The sequence below is a fragment of the Nipponia nippon genome, unplaced genomic scaffold (genome assembly GCF_047370975.1).
Source record: "Nipponia nippon isolate SJK-2023a ecotype South Korea unplaced genomic scaffold, ASM4737097v1 scaffold_5, whole genome shotgun sequence".
Taxonomy (NCBI): domain Eukaryota; kingdom Metazoa; phylum Chordata; class Aves; order Pelecaniformes; family Threskiornithidae; genus Nipponia; species Nipponia nippon.
The window spans coordinates 49,696,079-49,721,744 of record NW_028262369.1 but is presented as its reverse complement, the minus strand read 5'-3'; the positions used below and the strand labels follow the sequence as shown (position 1 = coordinate 49,721,744).

The 25,666-nt window shown below is 49.9% G+C and overlaps 1 protein-coding gene across 3 annotated transcripts in view; it reads right to left on the bottom strand.

Moving 5' to 3' along the window:
- The window catches only part of RXRG (retinoid X receptor gamma), a 36,434-nt gene that overhangs the window by 7,927 nt on the left and 2,841 nt on the right, over window positions 1–25,666 (bottom strand). For 2 of the 3 annotated variants that reach the window (XM_087731457.1, XM_087731458.1), the window contains exons 2-4: window positions 4,229–4,488; window positions 904–1,048; window positions 34–213 (exon numbers count right to left, since the gene is read on the bottom strand). In XM_087731457.1, coding sequence (XP_087587583.1) covers window positions 34–213; window positions 904–1,048; window positions 4,229–4,360 — 457 coding nt within the window. In that variant the 5' untranslated portion in view covers window positions 4,361–4,488. Of the gene's footprint in view, window positions 1–33; window positions 214–903; window positions 1,049–4,228; window positions 4,489–14,400; window positions 14,768–25,666 lie in introns of those variants that run through there. The other variant, XM_009462498.2, reaches the window with a different exon arrangement.

Sequence of the window (25,666 nt, the reverse complement as noted above, 5' to 3'; positions counted from 1 at the left end):
ACAAGCCCATTCCTTCCACCAGCCCACACATACCTTCCCTCTTCATCCCCATCGCGAGGCACTTCTGATAGCGGCAGTACTGGCAGCGGTTGCGTTGGCGCTTGTCTATGAGGCAGTCCTTGTTGTCACGGCAGGTGTAGATTAGGTCCTTCCGGATCGTCCTCTTAAAGAAGCCTTTGCAGCCCTCGCAGCTGTACACCCCATAGTGCTTCCCTGGGCAGGCAAGGGGAGGCCATCAGTGGGCAGGCAGGCATCTGCCCTTCCCTCCAGCTGGAGAAGCTCGAACCAACCCCAAAGGTGAAAAAAACTGGCTGCAGGGTATCACCTTAGCAGGTCTGACTTGGCTTTAGTGGCTCGTAGCAGGAGTAGTGACCAGCAGCAGTCAAACTATAGGACCACCACTTTCCTATGGTAAGGAGGGACCACATCCCAGGGGAAGGATGCAAAGCCACATCTTAGCTGCAGTGCAAGTGCAGAAAAGCTATAGGTAGCAAATGGGATGCACTAATATGGAGAGGGTCTTCAAGGCATGGCCAGGCTGCAGGTCTCTGGGGTAGGAGAAAAAACCCAGGCACAGCCAAAGCCCAGATAACACAATGCACAGGTAGATAAGAACACGGCAATTTTGATATATTTACCTTTGATAAACAGAGACAAAATGTAAAATGAGATTATACACATAAGGGAGAAGAGCATGGGTTTAGGTTTGCTTGCTTTTGGGCACAGCACAACTAATCTGCAAAACAGCCTGCCCTTGGGTAAGCCAGACCCAGCTATGAATCCTGCAATGCCAGTCTGGCCCCAGCGAGCCTCCGCAGTGTTCGCTCCTGCACAAGCCTTGCTTCTGAGCATCAGGGGAGTTTTCATTGCACAAAGCCTTCCCCAAGAACGAAAACCTCCTACCTGAGGACCTGTCCCCACAGATGGCACAGATGTGTTTGGCTAAGGATCCTGGGCTTGTAGATGGGTAATTCATGTTCCCGATCCCCGGGAGACCTGGCAAGGGCTTGACGTCCTCCGAGCTGCCGACATTGTTCAGGACGTTGAGCTGCAGAAGCAGAAGCCACAAGACAGGTTAGAGGGTTGAGACTCCTTACCTCAATGAAAGCATCCCCAAATTGAGCTGACCCCTCCCTTGCTGCTCCTGCTGGGCTCATCCCACAAGCTTATCCCCAGCCACTCCATGGGGCTGCCATGGGCAGAGAGACATCCTCTAGTGATTCCAGCTGGAGGGGTTTAAGCAGATGCCTCGGAGCAGATATTGCCTTTCACCCTGCCCTGATGCTGTAACCAAAGCCAGGACTAAGCAGAGCTAGAAAAGGGCAGGCAGCAACTCTCAGCTGCTCAGTTACAGCCTCCAAGCAACGAGCCTGGTGGGATCGTGCCTGCTTCATTAGAGGATGCTGATCACTGGCTGGTTGTGGCCTTGAGCACTAACAGCTTAGTATGGAAGAGCTTTGCAGCCAGGCAATTTGTTGCAATTAAACCTGCACTGCTGCATGGCTAGGGAAGCTGCAATGATGTTTTTTAAAAAAAAAATTTTAAAAAGTGTTAAGTGGGTTAGCTTCCCTGCCTCATGATATGCAAATCTGCATAAACACATGAAAACATGGCCATCTTGGTCACTCCCTGGGATTTAAGTTCCCAAACACTATCACAGTCTGGAGAACAGAGCAGATTTGGGGTTGCCAGATTAAAAAAGGAGCATGCTGAGCATCTAAAATCAGCTGCACTGAGATGCAGGTAAACAGCCCAGAGCCCCCAGCTGAGATCCCTGGGAGCTGCTCACAGCTGCTGCAAGTTAAAGGTTACAAACCGACATTGATTATATACCAAAGCCTGATGTTGCCCAGGGCTTCATTTTATCTCTATTTGCTTTCCAGCTGTTGTCGGCCAGGCAGTGAGGATTAAGGGCCATTGAGCACCTTGTCAAAAGCTGTCTGGGCAAAACAATGTTTCTCCAAAACCACCATCAAATCATCTTTCCCATTGCCATGCTTTGAGGGCCGGGGATGGTTTCTTCATCATTGAGCTTGTTTGTAACAGTCACCCCAATTTGCCCGCTAAAGAAGTTCTTCCCAGCAAGAAGGCAGAAGCAGGGACAGAAAACAAGGCTTTGGGTGAAAATCCAGCTACAGCCTTCATTACAGTCTCCATAACAGCTAAACCACTAGATTTCATGCATGCTGTTGCAAGTTCTCCATTTGCTCCAAGAAATTGTCCACTTCCCATGAAAAAGTATAATAATTTCCACAGGGAATTTGAGCAAAGAACAAGAAGGGTTCATCCCATCCAGATTTTTGGACCTATCATTAGAAAAACAAAAAGGTGAAGCCTGTTTTCATCTTCCCTCACCACTGTCCCTTCATTTTCAAAGCTTCAAAGGTCTGATGACATTGAAAACACGAATTATCCAGCAAAAATTACCACATTAGGAGCCAGGTTGCTTTGCCCCCACTGGAAAATAAAAGCGTATATGGAAAAATTGCCCAAAGGAACAGAGGTTTGCTCTCCTCAGCAGAGACCTAACCCAGGCACTGGCAGCTGTAAATCCTAATGCTTCAAAATCTGAACTTGGCCCAAGGAAAGCAGAAAACAACCCCTTCCTCCCCACGCGTGTCCAGCCACCTTTTTTACCCTGAAAACTTCTTCTTGGCAAGATGCTGAGCCAGGAGGAACTTTTTATGGTTTAAAGAGTTACTCAGAGCTCAGGTACCACCTCTTCTTTCTCTCTGGCTGCACTTTGAGACAATAACAGGGAGAGAGGATGTATGGGCAGAGCGGGGGGGGAGCAGGGCAGTTTTAGCCATCAGTGTCCTTGGAGCTTGACTGCTGCAGGTTAAGTGCAATCATGTATGGTATCTGGGACAACTGCTTGAACCCAAATCCATTAGCTACCTCCCTACCAAATCCCCAAAGCCCAGCTGTCTCCTTGCATTAGAGGCAACACAAATGAAACCCGCTTCTCAGAGCTGGGAACCTGGCGCAGTGCCCAGATTGGGGAAACCACTTCCCGGAGCATCCCCAGCCCCAAAGGAAAGGCTTCCATGCAGCCAATGCTGCCACCAGCTCCTCTGCCACGAAGTACCTGCCCTGGATGCCACAGGCACAAATATTGTCAGGTCAATGGGGAATAGTCGGGTGGTGCAAGGGGAGGAAGGATGCCCGGCACGCCCACTGAAGACAGCCCAGACCCACGCAGGAGTTGAGGATGCTGCTGAAAGATAAGCAAAACCTGCCAAGTCACCCTTATACTCTCTCAGAGTTCTTCAGGGGCCTCCCCATACCATCCTCGGTGGCAGGCACTAGGAACAGCTTCAGACAGACCGTGGAGTAGCAGCGGGGTATGGGGCAGAGAGGGCTCAGGGACCATCTCCTTGATGCTTCTTCAGCAGGAGCAGTGAGGCTCTTGAGCACTCCCTACCTTCAGGTCCCACTAATAAAACGCAAAGTCTTGTTAATAAAAGGCAGAATTTCTACTTAGATCTGGACTCCCAGAACATTTCAGCACACTATCAAAATTCCACACTGCCACCTTGGTCCCAGAGGTGGTGCCCGGCTCTTGGGGCAGCGTGCCCCTGCCCCACAGAGCCACCCCAGGAGGCTCCCAGCCCATCCATGGCTCTGGGGAGGCACTGACCCTAACACTTGGGTCTCCCACCCCATCTGGAGGGGAAGCCTCAGCACCTGAGGGAGCTCAGGCAGTAAGGACAGGAGCGCTTCATTTTTCCCCAGGCAAAGTTTATACGCAATACAGAGTGTTTGGCTGGCATTTAGCATTAACATTTGTCTCTCTCTCTAGAAAGTCTGTCTTCTTTCCAAATAATGAAACAAAGCAGATATCCTTTTGCAGGAAGAAGGGGAATCTTTCACATGCTGCAGCCCTTGGCTATCCCAATTATTTCCATGTACAGTAATTATACACACTGCAATATATGCAGTGGAGGGGAACCGGACTGCACCGATGGTGAGAATGACATGGGAATTAACTCTCTCCCCTTATCGTGCAGGGTATTTTGAAATATATACAGATGTCTTCTCTGTGTCTGTGCCAGGGGGATTTATGCAGAAAGATTCACATGCTGGAAATTGTTCTTTACAGCTGATCTCCCTAAGCGGCCAAAACACACCAGACTCCCCACCAGCCAACCCACTCCCTCAAGTTTTGGGACTTTACCCAGTCTGAACACCATGAATCATAGCAAAGCAAGTGTCCACATCTGCCTACCTGCGGACTGGCATGTGTCACAAAATTCATGCCCGGGGCTGAGGACAGAGTGACAGGGTGTGAGCCAATGGAGGACGCAATGACTCTGTATGGCGAGCCCAGCGTGTTCACCGGAGACCTGATCGTGTTCATGGGGGATGGCAGCGCCCGGGAGGCGTTCACAGGGACCTCGAGGTAGTTGTGGTGCCCGTCCACTGAATTTCCCGTGGAAAGACTTGATGACGGGCTCACTGATGTAGAGCTGGCATGAACAGGGGAATCTACAGGGAGAAGCAGAAAGATTAAATATACCATGAGCAAGGCCGGCTGTACAGCAATCAGCTGCCCAGCCTCGGTCATGGCAGCTTAGATGCTGGCCAAGGCTCAAAGCCAACCAGCAAACATGCCTTACGCTATAAAGGGAAAGAGCAAAACGTTGGTTATGGTACGGGAAATAGAATTATATACAGCAACAAAACATATTATGAAGATAATACTTAATAATCACATCTTCCTTCACTGCTTCGGTGCCTCAGCTGACTTGGAAGAAGGCATGCTGCCTGCCTGCCTCAGGCTGTTTTTCTCCGAACTGGTCTGAATGGGACCCTGAGATCCCATTTCTTTTGTCCAAGCTGGCTCTAGAGACAGTGCACATCTGAAACCATGAAATCCCCACCGACCAGGCTGGAAACCCTAAATGCTCCCCGTGTCTTATGAAGCATCTTTGCTCCCTGCAATGGCTCAGGCACCATGCTCAGCAGGCTCCTCTTCCTCTTCCCATAATTCAGCTCTTCCCCTTCCCACCCACTTAGCTCTGTGCTATTTCACGTGTTCCTCCAGCTCTCAAAACTTGATGCCAGCATCTTCAGGAGGAGCTGGAGCAACACGGGACAGAAACTGCTCATGGTATTCTAGCAACGCAGATGATGGGACAAGGCACCCACAAAGTATTTTGTCCATTACTTTTCCTCACTTCGTATGAGACAGAGCAGACACTGCGGCCACACAGATGTGCCTGGGCAGACAGTCTCACAGCCACAAGGAAAGAGGGTTTCCTCTTCCACATTAAAGAGCCCCAGGTGCACATTGCCAAACTGAGCCTCACAGTAGCCACATGAGATCAATCTGTCCCTGAACCCTGCTGGGGAAGAGGTGGCACAGAAAAGCAATATAACCTTGGTCATTGCCACTTCAGGGCAGTCTCTGAGGCTGAACAACTCACCCAAGGCCTAAACATTATCTTCTATAACAGCAGTCTCAAATATTCAGAGGGTATCTGGGCATCAGATGCCCACTAGTCCTGATGGGTTATGTATCTAGCTGTATTTTAAAGATCGATATGACCTTTTCTCCCTCCCCTAGAATTTACCAACCCCAGTTACCATTAGCTGTCATTAACATTTCAATGAACCATTGTTTCTCTGTTGGTTTTTCAACACAGGAGATGATTCCCTGGAGTAGCAAGGCAAAGATATTGTGTGGGAAGGTCACACAGTTGGTTTTCCATGGCTGGCACAGAAGATGCTTGTTCCCATTGCATTTGCAAGTAAGGCAGCGCTTTGGTGTTTTGTTTGTTTGTTTTTTTCCTCCTTTTAGCATTATTGCAAAGTTATTTACGTGACAGTGTTTGTTATTTTACCTGAAGTAACAATCAAATCTGATTCAAAGGGAAGATGCACAATAAAGACAGGAAAAGGTCAGCTTGCTGAATAACATTAAAGACATTTGTCAGAGTCAAGGAGGACTCGATCCGCCATTATCAACCCACTTCAGACTTAATTCTGCAGATGGAAGGGGGAGAAAAGGTCTTTGTCAATTCTTGCTTTGGCTTTTTGGATCAATTCTCCCAGTGGGAAAGCGATGTGCAGCAAGAGGAAGCCGGCTCAATGACAACAGCAGAAGCCTTGGAGGCAGTGAGGCGGTCTGGAGGCCAAGCCAGGGCTCCTGCCTGCTGCTGGAGAGAGTCACCCCACGTCCCCCTGCCACCACCATGGAGACACGCAGCCTGTTTTCTGTTAGTAGACAGCAAAATCCCTACCTTGTAATGGCTTCCAAGTGCAAAAGTCTTTCACCCCAGAGACGGCTGCCAGGAGAGCCTTTAGCAGTGGGCAGAAGATGTGGTGTTTGCCTGGCCCCTGCCTTACCTAAGCATTCAGCTCACACAGGCACTTCGGTTGTTTCCTGGGACCTAAATGGCACAAGTCAGGGTGGTCCTTTATCGGCTTCAGAGAAAAGCGAATGCATTTTTCATCACCTGCGAGTAGTCTGGTACCATAGCGTGCAGTCTTCCCCAGCATCTGTAGCACAGACTTATAAAGAAATTGTTTTTATGCCTCTTTAAACAACTAGATAAACAACATTGCCTTTGAGGATTCTTCGGCTTGGAAAATAAGCCACTGAAGGGGAGACTAGGCAGAAATCTATCGCACCAGGACAGCTAAGGAGAAGAATGATTCTTCATCCTTTTCCATTAGCACAGAAAAGGGCATATTTTGAAAGTATCATGCAAAAGATTTAAACCAACAAGAGAAGACTCTAAGAGTTATTTAACTGTTTGCATGTGCACTGTCACCACTAAGTTTCTCCATTAGGAAGGCTCCCCGTTGCATAAGGACCCAGAGCAAGGCTTTCACCCAAGGAGATTGCTGGCCAGGGCAAGCCCCGTGGTGTGCTTGTAGCCGTGCCAGGAGTTCAAGGGCTATGGCCAGGGGAATCCCCTAGCCCCTGGGATGGGATCAAAGGTTGAAGCCAGGCAGCCTGGGGGGCTTGTGCCTACCTCTCTTACCCCAGCAATGAGACACCAAAGAGGAAGCATGAATGCGTGAAGGAGCGTTTGCTGGTGGAGATGGATGGATAAATGAAAATACCTACTGGAGAGCACACAGGAGTAAAGCCAGGCTCTGTCAGCGCCCGATGACACAAAGTAAAGTTAACATGCATGTTTCCACAGCGCCTGGGCATGCTGTCCTGCCAAGGCTGTGACAAACCCATTGGTCAAAACCATCGGTGTTAACTTTCCATTTACCAATGAACAATTTTATCCATCTGTTATAAACTGTAATACAAACCGCGTTTGGAAAAAGCGGAAACAAAACAAAAACAAAACAACAACAAAAAAACCAAACAAAGCAAAGCACTCCTGAAAGGTGGTCCAAACTTTGCCTTCCAGTCCTTCCCTGGGATAAGTTTGCCAAGTCAGTCCCCAAGGGAGCAGAAATGCACCCTCCTGCACCTGGGGAAATACTCCTCTCAGCTTCTCATTTTCAGGCTGGAGTGCTCCAAGAGGGATGCAAGATGCGACTGCTACCAGGTTATCAGCTTGCGCGAGGAACAATTTGCACAGCCAGCAGAAAGCATGTAGGGAGAGCCATGCCAAAGCATCCTTGACACTGGGGTTACTTATTCCATGAGCTGAGTACCCTCAAAGTTGTTTCAGTCTAAAGGAGCCAGGCTGGCTTGGACAGTGCAAACAGCAGAGATTGCAGGTCCGATTCATTTTGGTTGAAAACAGTGTCATGCATCTCCCAATAGAAAGCAACCAGAAAGGCTGTGGGCTCGCAGGCATGACATGGTTTTCCTCGAGGTATTTTCTCCCATCATTTGAGGGACAAACAGAAACATCAGCATGGCAGCGGAGCAGGACCAGCAAGGAGCCGCTCTGCGATGGGGAAGCAGCTCTGGGACAGAGCGGGGGGGACCGGGGAGATGGGACTCAGTCCTGCGTGCCAGCCGCAGCTGGCCGCCTCTGCCTCTCCAGCGGCATTCGGCACAGGTGACATTTACACAGGCCAAAGCGGGCCCAGAGTCTGTCCGTCAGGTAATGCGAGGTGACAAGCGATGCCTGGGATTCAGCCAGCTGCAGTGGGGCCCCACGGAGCGGAGGGCAGCCCCGCATCGGGAGGCGAGGGTTCCACGGCTGGCACAGCCCGGTGCCCGCAAGCACCAAATGCAGCTCCTAGACAGGAGGTCCCCCACATCTGCTGGGAAAGACTGGCCGAGACCCTGCATCAAGCATCAGGGCTTGCTACTGCTTTTAACCACCTACTCCAGATTCAAGACCAGCTTATTTCTGAGCTACGAATGGGGCTGTTTTTGTCTTTCTCTCCTGTCTCCCTCCACCACATTAATGCTTGGACAGGTAGTTTCCTGAAGAGAGGTTCAGGGAAGCCTGATATTGCATTTATTTCTCTCCTGAAGGAGCAGGGAAAGAAAGGACAGGAGGGAACTGCCTTGTGTGGATTCTCTAATGTCTCCACTGCAAACACGCATTGTCCAGAGAACCCAGTGCCTCAATCAACCCTTCACAAGCTCTCTTGTACAGAAACACACACACTCCAGCCTCCTCTTTGTAGGAAGCAAAGTTTAAAAAAAAAGAAACTTGCTTCTGTGTGCCTCGCTGTTTCAGACTGCCTCTGCAAATTTATCACATCACTTGCCACAGAGAGCGGCCGTGGGTTGGAAGCGTGCATACAGACAACATCCATCCTGTTGCTTTAGCATTCAGAATAAGGATCCTATCTAATGTCAGCATAGACAACTCTGTTTACATTAGAAAAAACAACGAAGGAATACCCTAAGAACCACTCTGTTCTCTGCATTTTGAAACATGTGCCCTTGAGGACATAAGCATCAGCGTTACATTCACCTATCAGCCACTGAAGCTGAGCAAGGACACAAAGCTTTGATACTCCACTTCCACTTGTGTTTCACCTCTACCTTAGCAAAATCCTAGTCCAGGGATGGGAAGCTTGCATGAATAGCCTCACAAAATCAGGAACAGCTGAACACTGTCTACATCAGAGCAGACACATAGGTGTCCGACAGATGCACCTGCAGAGCACAAAGCTCCAGGTCCACCACACCAATCCTAAACAGCCAGGTCTGGGCTAACACAGCTAAACTGGTCCAGGACTAACACTAGCTCGATAAAGCCAGCTTGGATACCTGTGTGCTGTGAGCACTTCACAGATAAAGCTGGGGCAGGCATGGAAGCAAAGACTACCTGCAAGAGTACACAAGTGACCCCAAATGCCCCGGCAAAGGCAGTAGGAAGAGAAATATCCAGGGTGCAACCAACAAAGCTGTCTTGATTTTCACCCGAATAATGGCAGGAAACACCAATCTCAGCAATTACATTTCAGCAGAAAGTGGAATTAGAATGCAGAGACCAGAAACATCCAATATATGTTCTCTATTTAACCAACATGGGTTGCAAGTTTGCTTTGGTTAATGCCCCTTTAGCTCTAACACCTAGCAAAGCCTTGAGAGGAAAGGTATCAGTGTTAAACACTGGGGTCTTTCTTCAGCTAAGGCCTAAGGCAATCCTGCCTCCTGAGACCTGCAGATCCCTGGCAAGCCTAGAGATGATGACACTTTCAACCTTCAGAGTTTTGTTTTTAATGTCAGAGAGAATCAAAAGCTGGAACAAACTCTTCAAATAATGAAAAACATGCTTGTGCTTCTGAGGCCTCAGATATACACAGAAAGGGTTCGTTTCATTGGCATGAAGAATTAAAGGTGCAAGTTGCCCTGCCTGACACATGACTAGCAAAACTTTGCAGATAGTTCATCCTCTGCAGATCAGAGAGCACTGAGAAGTGGGAAGAGACATGCAGAGAAGGCCTGATTTCAGCAGAGGAGCACGGGCGTGCGTGGGAGGTACAGCTTGGCAGGCAGCTCGTCCTTGGGGACGACCTTCAAGGGGAAATACCTGTGAGAAACACTCCTGAAATTGGATGCAGTTATGTAGCAGGGAACCCATGTTAACTGGAATCAAACAAAGTTTTGCTGCTATGACTGCAGAAGTAGTTTTTATTTAATACATGGAAGCCAAAATGAAAAACTGTTCCCTTTCTGGTGGTATTTTTAACTGTCCAAGCAGATTTCCACAGGCAGTACAGATTGCCATGCTAACATCCTACAGAAAGGTTATTGTTTTCGCCTCGTTTTTAAGGTCCAGTAACCTTTGTGCTTCCATCTTTCCGCTCAACTCTGAGTCAATAAATAATGCAGCCTTCCCTTGACAGCTGACATCACGGAGGAGCAAAAATTTTCGGAGGTGTGCTGGCACATACGTGAGCAGGGGCTTCTGCAATGGGGATCTGCACAGGGAAGGAGATCAACAAGCAGGAGAAAGCTTCCCTCAGCTCTCCAGGTGATGGGAAGAGCTGCTCCCTCTCAGGTAATGCTCCTGTGCTGCCCTTGCAAACAGGGGTCACCCAAAACCTGGCCCACAAGAAGCAGCAGGCTGGAAGCACATGAGACCTTCACCTGCCCTGGTGCAGGCTCAGCATCAGATGCTATTTTGAGGTCTTGGTCTGATTTGACTGAAACTGGACAGTGGGGTCAATAGTTTAGTATGTCCAAGGAAATTTGGACAAGACACACCTGCAGCGGAACCACATATTCTCCTCTCCAGGAAGCCAAGCTAAGGAGAAGGGAAGGAAGGAACAAAATCCACAGAAGCTACACAGGCTTTGCCAGGAATTTGACAGGAACCATGGATGACAGGGTAACTCTGTGGCTATGGTGATCTTGCCAACCAAAGACTCCTTTGGCAACTGCTTGTCAGGTAATTAGAATAAGGACTGCAAGCCAAGTTTCTTCACCCTAACAAGGTATTGCATCCCCCTGGTGACCACAGTAATACACAAGAGTTGGATAAAGTTTCTCATTCCCAAAGAAATGAAAGTCGTTGAATTTGAGGCCTGGAGGGTTTTTCATGATTGTCTGATCAGGTTTCCCACCTAGCCAGTGGTATCTCCAGCACAGCATCCACCAGGAAAAAACATGCACAAATTCCTACAGTGGTCTTTAAACTCCTGGAGAGGCTACAGGTCCTCATCAAAAAGGACCCCACCAGCTGCAGGGTCTGTAGCTGCCCCAGGCAACTGAAGATGTGTGTCTCCTGCTTTAAAACAAATATATATATATATACACACACACACACACACATTTCCCTAGCTGCAGGAGTTGCCCAGTCACTGGATTTTCTCACACCTTTGGTGGGTCAAAGAGCCCTCTTCCACCTTCACATATGCAGTTACAGGTACAGACATGGCAAGCTGACACCCAGGGAAAAAGCATCCTACAGGTCACAAAACCTGGGACCATTACAGGTGAAAAGGTGTCAAACAGCTGGGCAGCAACCCCACTCCAGGCACAGCCTGGCTTTTCCTCTGCGGCTCTCCCTATCCCCCAAACGACCTGGCCTAACCCCGCTTTGCTTGGGAGAGCTGACAAGATTGCAGCCGGAGGTGGTGTGGCCACAGGCCAAGTTACATGAGTACTAATAAAAGAGACTTTGTGGAGGAGCCAAGTTAGTTCTTGTCCCTAACCAACTGTGCCAGAGAGTGCTCAGAGGGAGAGGACAGCCAGCACAGCATCTTTCCTTGCCCTGGGAGCTGGGCTCTGAATGAAATGCATCCTTCTGGAGAATAAAAAAAACATATTTTGAAGCCCTTTCCTTGCTCCTATAGCCCAGGCCGTGAAGGCAAATCCATCTGCCTCAGTGCACACCTACTGCTTTAGATGTGTAAGGGTGACTCATCTGAACACTTTCCCTGCTACTCTGCAAGCTCATCTGTAACATTGCAGAGTCTGTCCTTTTCTCATCGCAAACGATGTGCTTATTAGCAATTTGTGTATGTACATTCTCAGACAAATTCAATGGTGTTATTCAGACATTTAAGATCAAAGTGACAGTTAAACACACCATCAAAAACTCGTACCTTATTTGTAACCTGAATGTAGATAAAATTAAGTTAAAAGCATATGTAAGAGTTACTTGAACACAAAAAAGAAGGAAGCAAATACATGCTTTTTTTTTTTTGCTGTTATGCTCAAAATGAAGCCCAGAATTTCAGAGCTAAAGGAAATCTGAATACAATAAGAGCTAGACATGTGGAACAGGAGCAGCCACATCACCTTAACTCTGCCCTCCAGCAACACAGTGCAAGAACAATGAATGCAACAAGCTGACAGTCTAGTGTGGACACTGCCCTTTTCCACCATCCTGATGTCCCCCTTCATGGTGACAGCGCAGGCTGTCAAGGAACAGCTTCATAGCTATTTTTCAAGGAGGGGGGAGCAGCAAAGACAATGAACGTATTACGGGCCTGCCAGAGATGCAGGTTGCCTGCATGGGCTCTGTGGTGAGGATCCCAAGGCAGTGGGGAGCTGCCACACCACCCTGCCATCGATGGTCACCATGATCCATCCTGCTTCATCCCTCTTGAAGCCTGACTGTCCTTTCACACAGCCCATGGGCCCTGAAGTTGTCTGGCCAGAGCAGCAATTGCCTTCTCAAACAGCCAGAAATCCCTCTCTGCAGACCCAACAACCCAGGGAGAGGCAGCCCCCACACCACCTGCAGGCCCCCAGACCCCTCAAGCTGCCTCGGGAGCATGGAAGCCCTCCAGCTTTGAGGGGAGGGCAGATATGAGTGGTGACCTGCAGTTCTGTAGTGTCCAGGGAGCACAGCACAGGCCAGAGCGACTGTTTTAAAGCAGCCAAAACAAAACTTGGCCAGCGCTTTTGCATCTCTGTCAGAGGTTCACCTGCAGAAAACCCCTCTGTTTTTCTAAACCAAGTTAGAAGCAGGTTAAAACACCAGTTAAATATATTTTTAAATGGAAGTTAAAGTCCCAGTGTATTGAACTGTTGGTGGGCTGGAGAATAGTGCCTTTGCCTTTATTGGTGGAGCAGAAACACCTCTGCTCCTACTACCAATTTCCTCTCCTAGAAATCTCCCAGAGGCTCTGCTTAGTGCTGTGACCCCTGTCTCTACAGGGATCCGTGCCTGGTTCCTATGAAGATGTTTGAATGTCACTTTCCTTTCACTTCCTTGTAAATTTGTAATACTCAACAAATTACACACAAATAACACTTCCATTGTTTCACTCTTATTGCAGCAATAGGAGAGAGTTTGGCTTGTCTTTGCTTGTTCCTTAAAAACACCAGTGAGCAATAGATTCTTCCAACAAGTCATCTCTTTTCTGCAGAAACTGCCTAAAAAAGGTATTTCAGAAAGTCAAGCACTTGTGAAACTTGGGGATGACTTGATGCAATACCAACGACTTTTCTGGAGTTGGAGAATTACCAGAGGTGAGCATCTGGCGCAAGAGGGAGGAAAAAAAATATACACATAGCGGGAACATTCTACATGCAATCCAATGTCTGCACAAACCTCTTCTCTAGCAGAGAAATAACAGATTCATGTATACAGCCTGGGGGCCTCCAGAGCACGTCCTGGAGGCATGTACTCACCCTGAAGGGCCTGGAACTACTCGAGGAGTTTTCCAGAGGTACGAAGACTTTGCACGTCCACAAGCAACAACGCACTTTAACTGCCCTGGAGCAGCATCAATATTTTGCCAGCAGCCAACATGCGGGTGCTCCCAGCCCCTTGCAGCCAAGGGCTCCAACCTGCCCACTCCCTGCCTCAGCCGGGGAGCACCCTATAGCTCCTCAAACCATTCCCCTTACACATTCCCCATGTTAGGATAAGCGGAATAACTTAGGATAAAAATAATGAGCGAGCCCCAGTAATTGCAAAGCCTGTTTCCCAAGGGCAGTTCTGGTTTCTGCAACGGGGGCTCACTCACGGCTGGTGTGTGCGGGGGTATTGCAGCTCATGGCCACAGCCCTTCGCAGACCACTGTCTCACTGTGCAGCCTCATTTGGCTAATCTGACACAGCTTCACGCGATTATGGTGGTATCTGTGTCACAAGGGCAGGAGACAGCCACTGGGCACGGTAAGAGCCCTCTTTAGATATTCTTGGGGGCTGTTTTATGTCCTAAAAGTAATTTTTTCCCCCAACAACTTAATAAAAATGCAATTGGAAAGGTACTTATTTGGTTTGATTCTATTCTTTCAATGAATAGATTCAGCCCATCACACACATATACATGCATCTCAAACGCCATGTACTAACTTCAGAGCAAAGAGTCATGGTTTGACTCAAGCCTGCATAATTTCAGGCAGCTTGGTTTGGTTGTGCTCAAGTTCACAGCACGTATAATCACAGGACAGCTTCAATCATAAGCACAAGTCACCATAGGATACAGGCACATACGAGCTAGGTTAAACATGTTTTTAAATTCCCTTTACCCCCCCCATACTCCTACTGTGGGATCAGTATCTCCACCTAACCCAGAAGGCACAGATTGCAAACACAAGTAAAATACTTACTGCCAAAGCCCGCAGGAAACTTAATGAAGTGAGGATAATTCCCATACATGTTTAATCTTCAGTTCATCTCTTGCCTTTTTAAACACAACTGCCTCCTCTAACTTCAAAGCTGCCCGGAGCGTGGCGCAGCCTGCCGGGGTCGAGACATGGCTCTGCAGGAGCAGGGGCTGTCAGAGGGTGCCGGGGCAGCTGCCTCCTCCCGTGGCCTCATCCTCACTTCACGCCGGCAGCAGCTGCTCGCCAGGATGAGACATGCTCTTGTTCGCCGCCGCTCAGGGCTGGCTCCCGTGCTCAGCTGTCTCTGCTCCCTGCGAATTCACGGCAGACCGTCCGGGTAGCATAATCGCCCGGATAAGACGCCAATCAATGCGTGACGGCTCCGGTATAGATCAGAAATTGGAAGGAGGGGGGGAGGTTAAGTTGTTTAGGGGAGGAGCGTCATGGGGAAGGAGGGGGGTGCTTTGCTTTTCCACCAGTGAAGACTCGATGCAGTTTATTAGTTATACTAGCCCCAGCCATGTGGAGGTGTTTTCTGGACACGCAAAGGGCCAACCCTTGCCCAGAGGGGCTGGCATCCTGAGGACGGGCCGGCTGACAGACAGGGCAGGAGCACACATGCAACCACCCCAGCGCTTTGGGGCGAGGGCTGTGCGGGGCAGGGAGCTCCATGCTCCCATCCCACACCAAGTCTTGCCTTGGCTGCACTCCTGGCATCAAGTCGTGGCCCCTGCGGTGCCGGATTGCAGTCACCCCTAGGAAACACGGCCAGGGCTGAGGAGGACCAGGACCTGCCTGGGGATGGTGGAGCTGGAAGCTCAACTCCCCTCCCCAACTCCATCCAAAGGGGTCCAAAAAACCCCAAACCACCCCAAAAAAGCATCATTAGCCAGTTACTAAAGCTGTATGGGATGAGAAGAGGTGGGAACACAGGACAGAGCCCAGGGGGCTCAATTTGTGCCACACACAGTCAGTAAAGCATTCACAGCCATGGCAGCAGAATGCAGTAGGCTTCACAGACAGTCCCATACATACATCCACAACTTCAATTTAATACCCACCCACCCTGAAAATTAAGTACTGCGGGAAACAGGTAAAAATAAGCAGAAATAAGCAGAAACAAGCAGCCATTGCCACATGCAGTCTCCAGCACTGCCTCCTCCAGTGACTGGTACTCTGGAGGGGGAGCAGTCCCTGTTCCCTGCCCAGCCAGCCCCCTACCCAGCTGCTGCAATTTTGGGGAGAGGCAGGGATGCAGGCAATAGCACAGCCCACTGTTTCTGATCTGGGTGACCTCAGATGAAGTCACCTCGAAGGAATGGAGGAGGGAGGAATTTTGCTCGAGGTTGTAAAGCGAGCAGAGACCAAGGTCTGCACTGACTTACATGTGTGTTGGAGGAGGAGGTGGGTTGCAGCCCCACCAGCCGTGTGGCAGAGAAAGGGGGCACGGGGCTAGCAAGGGGCTCTGCCTTCCCCAAGGAGACCACAAGCCACCCCCACATTATACAGGATGGGGAGCGTGCCATGCAAGCAGTGAGACCAAAAAAAAAAAAAAAAAAAGGAAGAACAGCAGATTAGGATGTTTGGCATCCTTCAAAGGCCTGCTGGCTCTTGGCCCCCTCCAGGTCACCCAAGGGCCCATGCCGCCCTTTGGTACTAAGCACGCTACAAGGGGAAGGCATGCAATATGCCAGCACAGAGCTGTTCACAGCATCCAGCCGCAGCTGAGGCGGATGCCGACTGAGGTGCTGTCAGCCGCGAGGTATTATGTGTGCAGGAGAAGGAAAGGTTACCCTTGTTAGCTCTGTTTCTTGCTTCACTCTCAGACATTGCCATACCCACTTCTCTCTAGCCAGAGAGTTTAAGCAAAGGAAGGTTTTCCCCCCACCCCCCATGTTAATGATTTTTAAGTCATTTTTAAAAGGTGATTTGGCTTCCTCCCATTTCTGCCCTGCATCTGTCCACGAGCACCTGATAATGTGCAGTATCAGGAGAATACCATGCCATGGACGCACAGCTCTCTATGGGTAGCAGGTACATCAGAGCAACTCCAGGACTTGGAGTTTATCTGGGCACAGGAGCCTAACATTTGGGAGTGCATCTCCACTTAGCAGAATGAATGGATAACCAGACTGGTGTCAGGAGCAAGGAGGTTTGCAGGCAATAGTATCAGTGTTCTGCATAGCCCATTAGCTGTGGCCCAGGTATACATGCACTGTTTTTTCTCACAGTTTAAAAAAAGGAAGGGGAAGGAAAAAAAAAAAAAAAAAAAAAAAAAAGAGATCAGTATTCAGAGTAGGTTCTACTGAGGCAAAAAACAAGTAACTGCAGTCTTGCAGGGAGAATACAAACAGAAGAGATCGCTCTCGTATTTTCTATCTGGCCACCTTTCACATCTCATTTGTTTTATTGCACAAACATAAATGGCACTGCAGAACGGTTTCAGAGGAGGAGAGGCAGCCAAGCAGCATGCTTACACACCCCACTCACAGGCCACAAGTTTTGAGCTCCAGGGAAGGGAGACCAGAGGGTTTGACAACCAGCACAAGAGCACGACACCGCAGCATCTAACTATGGGGTGCTTCCTATCCCTCTCCCTGTTCAGCTGAGCTCATGTCCTCCCCTGCCACCATCCCAACATACAACAAGGACATCCTCAGCAAACATCCACAGCGAGGGCCAGCCCTCCTCCAAGCGTCCACAGCTACATCCGGGTGCAGGAGCCATAGGCACAGCCCCTGTCTCAGTGGGTGCTATCCCATGCTCAGCTGTGGGTCCCTCCAAAACCCTCTCCCACCCTGCACTAATCCAAGTGGCATCAAGTCACGGGCAACCACAGGGATTTCTAATCTGTAGGCAAAGTTTGCCATTTCAGGATAATGCTGGCTTTGCCTCCGGTGCTGTCCTTTAACAGCCACACTGGGGATCCTTGTTAGGGGCAGGAGGCAAGAGCCAGGCATAGGGCAGGGATGTCCCAAGGCCCTGCAAGCCGAGACCCAGAGCACCGCGGAGGAGCCAGCTGCAAGGCGGCTTGTTTCAATCTTTGGATAGAAAATTGGATTTCTCAGCAGGGCAAGTTTTCTTCCTCTGTGACAAGACTGAAAGAAACATTTTTCAATCAAAACCCCCAACAAACAATCTGCTTCCAAAAGAAGTGCTTTTCACACACATCCCCTCAATAAGATCCAAGACTTCCACAGAAGAGAGAGACTTTGTGCAGCCTCAGGCACAGCCTGCCAGAGGGATGTTTCTCTGATCTGGTGTCAGGGAAAGCTCTGGCCTGACAGGAAGCCTGCCCGTCCAGCACCCACCCACAGAGCTTTCCCATCATCTCTCCGTCACCCCACAGAGACACACCAGGGCCATCTACTGCCAGTCCCCACCAGCACTCAGAGCTACTTTGAGAAACAAATCCACCCTTGCACAACAGTTTTGCTTCCACCTGTTTGAGTTGCACCTTGCCACCGTCTCAGCCTGGCTCCTCCCTTGCCCTCAGGCTGGGCTAGGGGGCTGTGCCCCCACCGAGCACCCATGGGGCAGAGCGGGAGCAGAGCCCTCTGCATGGCCAGTTCAGCCCCAGCAGCACTGGGACAGGGAGGTGTGAGCAATGAAGCGGCTTTCCGTTTTAAGAGCCAGCCGTGCTGAGATTTAGTAGTAGCATTAATCCTTACCAACCACACGGGATCTCAGCAGCTTTAATTCCATGCTAATGAAGTTTTAGTGGGGAATTATTTTTACTGATCTGCCCAGAGCAAAGAGCCTGATTTTAGTCCAGCTCTGCCACCACCCCCTTCTCCATCCCTCTTTTCTTTCTTCCAGCTTAGAAGAAAGGGGAGAGGAAAGACGACAAACCAGCTCTGAGCTCCTTAAAAAGGTTCGCAGTCCCAAGCAGTAAGTGGATTACTTTATTGATTTTTAGCAGATCTGGGTTAGTGAGTGCTTAGTGCTGCAGAACACATGCACACACTGAGCAACTCCAAGGAAACCCTTCCAGGCCTTTTCCTCAGGCAAAGCAAGCATCAGGCAATTCATTTAGGGGATCACCATGGGTTTTGGGGTATGGAAAGGCTTCAGACCCTGTACCCGGTCTGTGACAGACTTCAGGAACCAGCTCAGTCTCTCTTAAGTAGTACTGCAGGACCATACAGAGTCAGCCCCTCAGTTTCTACTAGAAATAGCACAAGTCACTGCTTCAAATTATTGAATCCTTTTTATTTCCGCTCCTTGTTATGTAAAAGGAGAAGACGTTATGGCTGCCACTGTTATTTTAGGAAGGAAAAACCATTGCCATGGGACTCAGGGCTGCTGACTGCCATCCAGCAGCCACACTCTGGGGGCATCGGTCACAGTGGGACTCCCGATAAAGCAGTGCTGATTCAAGCCCACTGAGATACTAACGTTGTGTGTTTGGGTCCCCGACTCACTCGCCTCCCCACCAGCTTTCCAAGGCCAACATACTGCAGCTAATATTTCAGCAGTGTGTTGGAATAGTATCTCAAAGACCTCCCAGCACTATTCCACAAAGGCTTTTGAGATGCTGGGCTCTGGAGCCAGACCCTAAACATGTGAAGGCCCAAAATGGAATAACCTTATCCCACCCTGCCCCAAAACCATGAAATCTAGAGATTAAGTATGGTTCCTATTCCTTGCACATTGGATTGAACCAGGAAAACTCCAAACATGATCAAGAATCCCATCAGTCCCCCATCGCATCTCTGTTCAAAGGCAGAGGCATCCTATGGTTCTGCATGTGGCAGCAGCATATGCAAATAAAAAGGTTGCAGCCCTCATAACCCTACAGCTGCACATGCATCTCCCTCCTGACACACAGTGCTTCAGAGCTACAGAGTCCCAGAGCAAACCCACTGCCCACAGGGTGCTGGTATTAGAGCTGGGACTCCCTTCATATGGCTAGTGAGGTGCAACAGGGGCTACCAGGCCGAGTGCCCCCAGAGCCAAAATGCCCTTTCTCCTCCCTGCTTGCCTCCAAGGGAGGACACACGGACACCAGGTGGCATGCTCAGGGCCAAACAGGAAGGCAGTGGCAGAGCAGGGACTTGAAACTCTGTTTCTCAAGGCTAATGAATGGACTGAACCAACCTTGTCCATCTGCTGTACCAGTTGGCATTGGCTTGGGATAGGCAAAAGTCACCAAAAGCAATGTGTCCCCTATGATTCCTTGGAGATGGAGAGGAAGGGAGCTACTGCATCATCCCTTCCTCACCCAGCCTTGCCCTTTCTCACTGCTGTCTCTTGCGAAGCAATAACCACAGACACCAAGCTAATAAAATTAGCCCCAGAGCCCCACCAGGCTAATGCAATTACCACCAGCAGCATATTCAAACAGCAGCACCACAAACACACCTGCAGTAACACGGCCTGCCCTCTCCTTCTCCCCAGGCCTTCCCCATCTCTCTCTGAGCCCCACAGCTGCAACCCACCATGGGGCCCCTCCCCAGGGTCTGGAGGGCATGGGCCACCATCCCCAGTGCCAGGCTGCTCCAGGGACGGCACTGCCTACCTTGCAGAAAGCACCGTCCCATGCAGCCAAGAGCAGGCTCTGAGGGCAGATAATTCCCAGTCTGTTTAAACCTTGGGAGACCTTCAATTACCAGCACTGTAATGAGGCCCTCAACACTAATCAGTGGTGTCACTGAATCCTCTTATGCCTGCCTAAGCACCTCCAGCAGCTTTGCTGGTTGCGGGGCCCAGCTGCCCACTCCTCCTGGGGAATTACCTCCCCAGGCAGGCACCAGTGGTGGCACAAGCACATTTTGACACGGATGGAGGTGAGACGCTCCCAGGCACTGGTGCCAGATGACAGGGTGACAGAGACACCTGAGCAAGCTGTCTGCCCAGCCCAGAGGGCACCTGGGACCAAGCCTGCACTGGAATGGGCAAATATTGCAAAATTACTAGAGGAGATATTTTAATGCTAACACTCCCTATTTGAGATGCAAAGAGCAGGTTTACATCTGTCCATTTCTGAATATGAAGTGTCATCTATACCACCAAGCCAAGCTCATTCTCTGGGATGCTCCAAGACACTTTTCAGCCCCTAACCGCGGATAGCAGGTGACCCCGTTTTGCTCCGCTCCTCTGTGCTGGCACTGATTCACGGGGCGACAGGGAGCTCCCTCCGCACATCCGTTCTGACTCACGCTTTCTGCTCCAACAATGCACTTTTTAATATCATGCGAGGAGCGAAAACAACAGGTCCACTATAATGCCGAGATATCCTGAGGCAGAAAATCCATTTGGAGCCCAGCTAGGGAGAGTCAAGTCAATTAGACACTTTCTGGGGCGTCAAGCTGCCAACAATCCCAGCCTTTGTAACAGCGAAGAATCGCTGCCTATGTGCTTCCCAGCGACTCCCCCTTGCCAGAGCAGAAAGGTCAGCAGCGGTAGCGTCATGGAAAAGCATGCAGCAAAGTATTCCTGGGAAGGTGGATCCAAAAAAATAGCCATTTGGACCCTCTGGAAAATATTTTTTTGTCAAAAGCATCCATTGCTTTGGGTTGGGTTCACAGGGGAATAAGCAAGACCATAATACAGATTTGTGCTACACCAGATAAAGGTTTGGGCATGCATTGTATCGAGGAGCAATGCTTGGGTCAACAGAGTGCTAGCTCAGGGTTTGGGAGTTTGTGGCTCCCTGCCTGCTTTCAGACAAGTCACTCCACCTTTTTAGCTTTGCTGGAATAAAGATCAGAGACAAAAAAGGAACTGCAATCGGGAGAGTCGTGCATCCCTCTGCACTTCCAGGTAAGCACCTGACTTCTCTTGTCAGTGGTGCAAGGCAGCAAACTGGGCTATAAAACCAGGATTCCAGGTTGGACGAGGACTGAATGAAGCCAGGATTTCTATGGGCAAGTGCTAAAGTCACTCAGATCCAAAGGCAGATCTCTGACCAAAAGGCCCTCACGTCCAGAGGAGATTTGGGTGGGAAATGAACACTCAGCTGTTAATGAAGTCCACTCTGACGTGTCATTTGGTGTTCAGCAAGGGACTTTCAAAGGACAGGTGAAGAAAAGGTTCATGTGATACCTCCTTGATACCACCCTGCACGCAAACTTTCCAATCAGAGTGCCAGAGGACCTACAGGTTGTCACTTAAATGCAAGCCCCTCTTTAACCTTGCTGTACACACGATGCGAAGCTGGGATTTCTGCAAAATGCTTGAAAACAGCTGACTTCCCTTCCTTCAAAGAAAACTACACCCTGAAGACCAAGATTTCCTCATCTCCTGAAAAAAAGTTCTCAGAGAAACCTTAGAAGGCACAGCCCATGCAACTGCCTGCAATTTTGCCATTCTCCCACAACAACCATTTCTCAGAGGAAATGTTTCAACAGAAGATGGTTCCTTGACCAGGTTAACCCTGCATTGCTGCTTGTAGGGAGAGGGACTCAAAAAAAAAAAAAAACCACCAAAAACAACACCTCAGTAACAAAACCCCTACAGATTTCAGGGCTTCTCTGACAAACAAACTACCCAAGTGAAACTCGTTCCCCTCACCTATCTCTGCAGAACTCCTGGAAAACTTTCAAAAAGCCTTCCCCTTCCCCCCCCGATCCCGCTCCATTCTTCATTCTCTTTTGCTGGCAAACCTGGATTTTTGTGAGCAGACTATGTTCCCCTCCTCGGCAAGGGCCTGAGCTGGGTGGCACACAGCTGATGGGGAACAGCCCAGCCACACAAGGTGTCTGCTGGACCTTGCATTTCTTGATGGCTACCAGAGTTCAGCGCAGGGTGGGGAAGGTCTTGTCACAGCACTGCCCTGCACAAGGCCACAAAGGGCTCCCACCTGCATCACCCACGGCAGATGCCACAGCCTCCTGTGCAGCTGGGGGCTTTGCTTGCTACTCTCACTCCGTGCATCCCCGTGTTCATGCTTTTACATTTCCTCCTGCTTCAGCAAGTGCAAAACTCCAGAGACAACCTGTCAATCTCCATCACATCTGGCTGCCTCAGATAGTCTATTTATACCAGACAGGCAAACGTGGATATCTTGGAGTTCAAGGTAACAGGGGTTATTTCTGCTCTGAGTAGCTCCTTTCTCAGGGGAGGAGGGCTTGGAGGCATCTAAGAGGAACAGCTTCACATCAGGGGCTAGCACCAATACCTTCATGGCTGAGGGCATGGTAGCCATCACCAGCCACAGCCCCTCTGGTCCCCAAGGTCTCAGCCACAGCATCCAGGCCCTGAAAGCCCAGAAGGTTGATACCTATCATAAGACACCTCATCCCAGGCCCCTCTGCATCCTGCTATGGGAGAGGGGAGGTCAGCATGTACCTTTGGATTTCTAACCCGTGCTCTCTCCAAGCAAGCAAGGCCACAGCTTCAAGCTTGCTCACACTGGGTTTCACCACTGACCACTGCCTGGATCAGGTGCAAGCATCTGACTGCACACTGTCACATTAATGCCATAGCAAGGGCTCTGGCTTTTCCTGAATCACTCCTGAGCCAGGCAGCTCACCTAGATCCCACCTCCACTTCACTTCTACAGATGCCACTGGCTCATTAACCCTTTTCCAGCAGATTTCAGCCTGTCCATTGGGTGCCCCGAGAGCAGGGAAAGAAATCAAATACCGCTAAAACCCAAGTATGTCTGCATGAAAGAGGGAGAGGCAGGTTTCTCAAGGCTTTGCTGTTTCCTCTAATGCACAAAGATCTCATCTGTTTCTGTAATGACATGATCTTCCTGGGGATGGCTCTCCTGAGCTCCACTGAGTTTCAAGCAAGTCTTGGAACAAGTTTCCATTGCTCCAAATACTCTGATCCAGCAACCCTGGCCTAGGACTATTAGCACAGCAACCCTACACACTGCAAGCCCCCAGCTCACACCTATAATGCCTCTGAGTCACCAGGGGAAAAAAACCACACAAAAACCCCACCCCAAACAGTAAACCAGACCACATCTTTGCCCAGAGACATACCCTGTTCAATGCTATGCTGCAGAGACATGCCTATGCAGCCTCTCCACAAATACCAGATCCAGAGACACATTAATTTTGCAATCATCTCTTTATAGACCCAACCAACATCAGTTCAAGACTCTGCCAGCTGGTCTGTTTGACATTCAGGGGACTGAGCCATCTCTTTGTCTTGCCCAGACAGATACACACATCTCATCTGTTGTAGTGGCTGTCCTTCCCCTGGGACTCACCTTCCAGTGGCAGCCGAAGGGAGACAAGTACAACATGAAACTCAGCCAAAACGTTCTCCCACGAGATCAGTTCCTCTTGATGTTTCCCTGCAGAAACAGTTTAAAACCCTTCACCTCCCTGTGCAGCCAAGGTGCAGGTAAGGATGCTCACTGTAGCTGTCTCCCTTTCCTCATCAATGCCCTCCATTGCCTTTCAAACCTATTCTCCACTCAAAAGCCATATGCTCCCCTGTACCAAATAGAAAATCTACTGGTATTTAAAGCCACAGGAGCATGACAAAATTCCCCATGTCCCAAAGAAAGAAACAGCCCTGGATCAAGATAAGCACAGACCACACCACACAGAGTCAAGACAGCACAGCAGCAAGGAGCAAGCATGTGAAGAATTTGCAGGGATGTGGAATGACATTTGCTGGCACTGTCAAATATCTGCTCTCTGCCCCCCAACCCCTTCCCAGTAGAAAGAGAGAGAAAGAAGTGAGCACCTGCCCACAGCCACATGTTTTGGCCCTGTACTTTCAAGCCTCTGAGCAGAAGGAGCAGCCTCTGCACAGCAGAAGCAGAGAAAGGACCTGGGATGATGCGGGCACAGCAATGCATGCTTGAGTACTGGCACTGTGCTGACATGCACTGACTTAAGTCAGTTTATTAAAGCAAGCCCTGAAGATCCCAGAATAGCCTCTCCAACACAGTGCTGTCTCCTCTGCTAGCCAGACATATCCCAGTTGCAAAATCTGGAGCCCAGACCCTTTTCAGGTCTTATGCTTTCCAAACCAGCAGCACAGCCCCAAAGGCTAATCCATACCAGCAAGTTTACCAGCCCCAGGGCATGGTCCCAGGGTCTGTCCTGCTGGTTGTAAACACAGTCCCTAGCACTTTCCATCAGGTAGTTCCAAAGCACTGTTTGGGAGTCAGAGCAGGCCAAGTGTTGTTCCCACAGGGAACTCTGGACATTTAAGAGCCAAGCCATACCCACACAAATCAGTCTCCCCGGCTCATTTCATTAACGAGGCTTTTAAATCGTACATATCCACTAAATCCTGCAGCCCTAGAGCCTAAAATCCAGGGCAGCAGAGACCCAACACTTCAAGCATCCCAGAAATTGTGCAAGACACATTCCTCAGTGCCCCAAGCACTTCTCTGAATCCCCCTGGGCAGCTGTGCCAGGCGGGAAGATTTCCAGGAAGGCTGCTCCCCCAAGACACAGGCTACTTCAAGCTCCCCGCAAGCAGAGCAAACCCAGGAGACACGTTTACATTCCACACTTTGGCACACATAACCTCTAATGTAGGATGACACAGCAGCAAAGGAAGATGAGTATTGATGAACCCTTGGCCAGGTGAAACGGAAGAGCTAAAACAGTTGAGGGCCTCAGCTGACACCAACGGACACAACTCTGACGAACAAAACCATCCCATCTGCAATACCCAAGAGGTGCCCCGCTGCCTCTTTCTGGCTGGAAACCAAGCTATCGGTGCAGGCTGGCTCCCAGGACCCCAAGCAAGCAGACCAAAAAGCAGCATCACTGTCAGGGGTCTCCACCTCTCTTGGTCCTCTAGGAAGATGCACCTTTCTGTGCATTCCCATCACCTTTGGGCAAGAATCTCCCAAAACCTCCCCCATCATCTGTAACCCTCCTTGGAGAATAGCCTTGCTCATGTCTCTGCTGAGCACCTTGCATAGCCGTTCCCTTGGAGCAGCCACATTCCTAGCCTTCGTAACAAGTCAGCAATAAGAAAAAGGTCATTTACATCCATCACCGTGTATGTGGCAGTGAACGGGGCCAGGGCTGCCAGAGAACAGCCATCCAAGGGCCAGCCAGTGTTCTGCAGGGATGTCTGTGCACATACCACTACAGATTTTGGGGGCAGACAGTCCTGGGCCTGCATGGTTGTCACCGATGGAAGATGCCAAACAGGTCAGGGCAGAGGCTCCTGGGAGGTACCTGCTGGAGGAAGGACACTCAAGCACACTTTGCTCCTACCTAGCCTGTAAGCATGCACCATTTGCAAGATGGACCTTTGGCCCGGCTCCATCTGGCTGCTTTTTACACCCACAGGATGCTGTCACCCAGCCCACACAGCTCTGGCCTCCCCCCAAGTC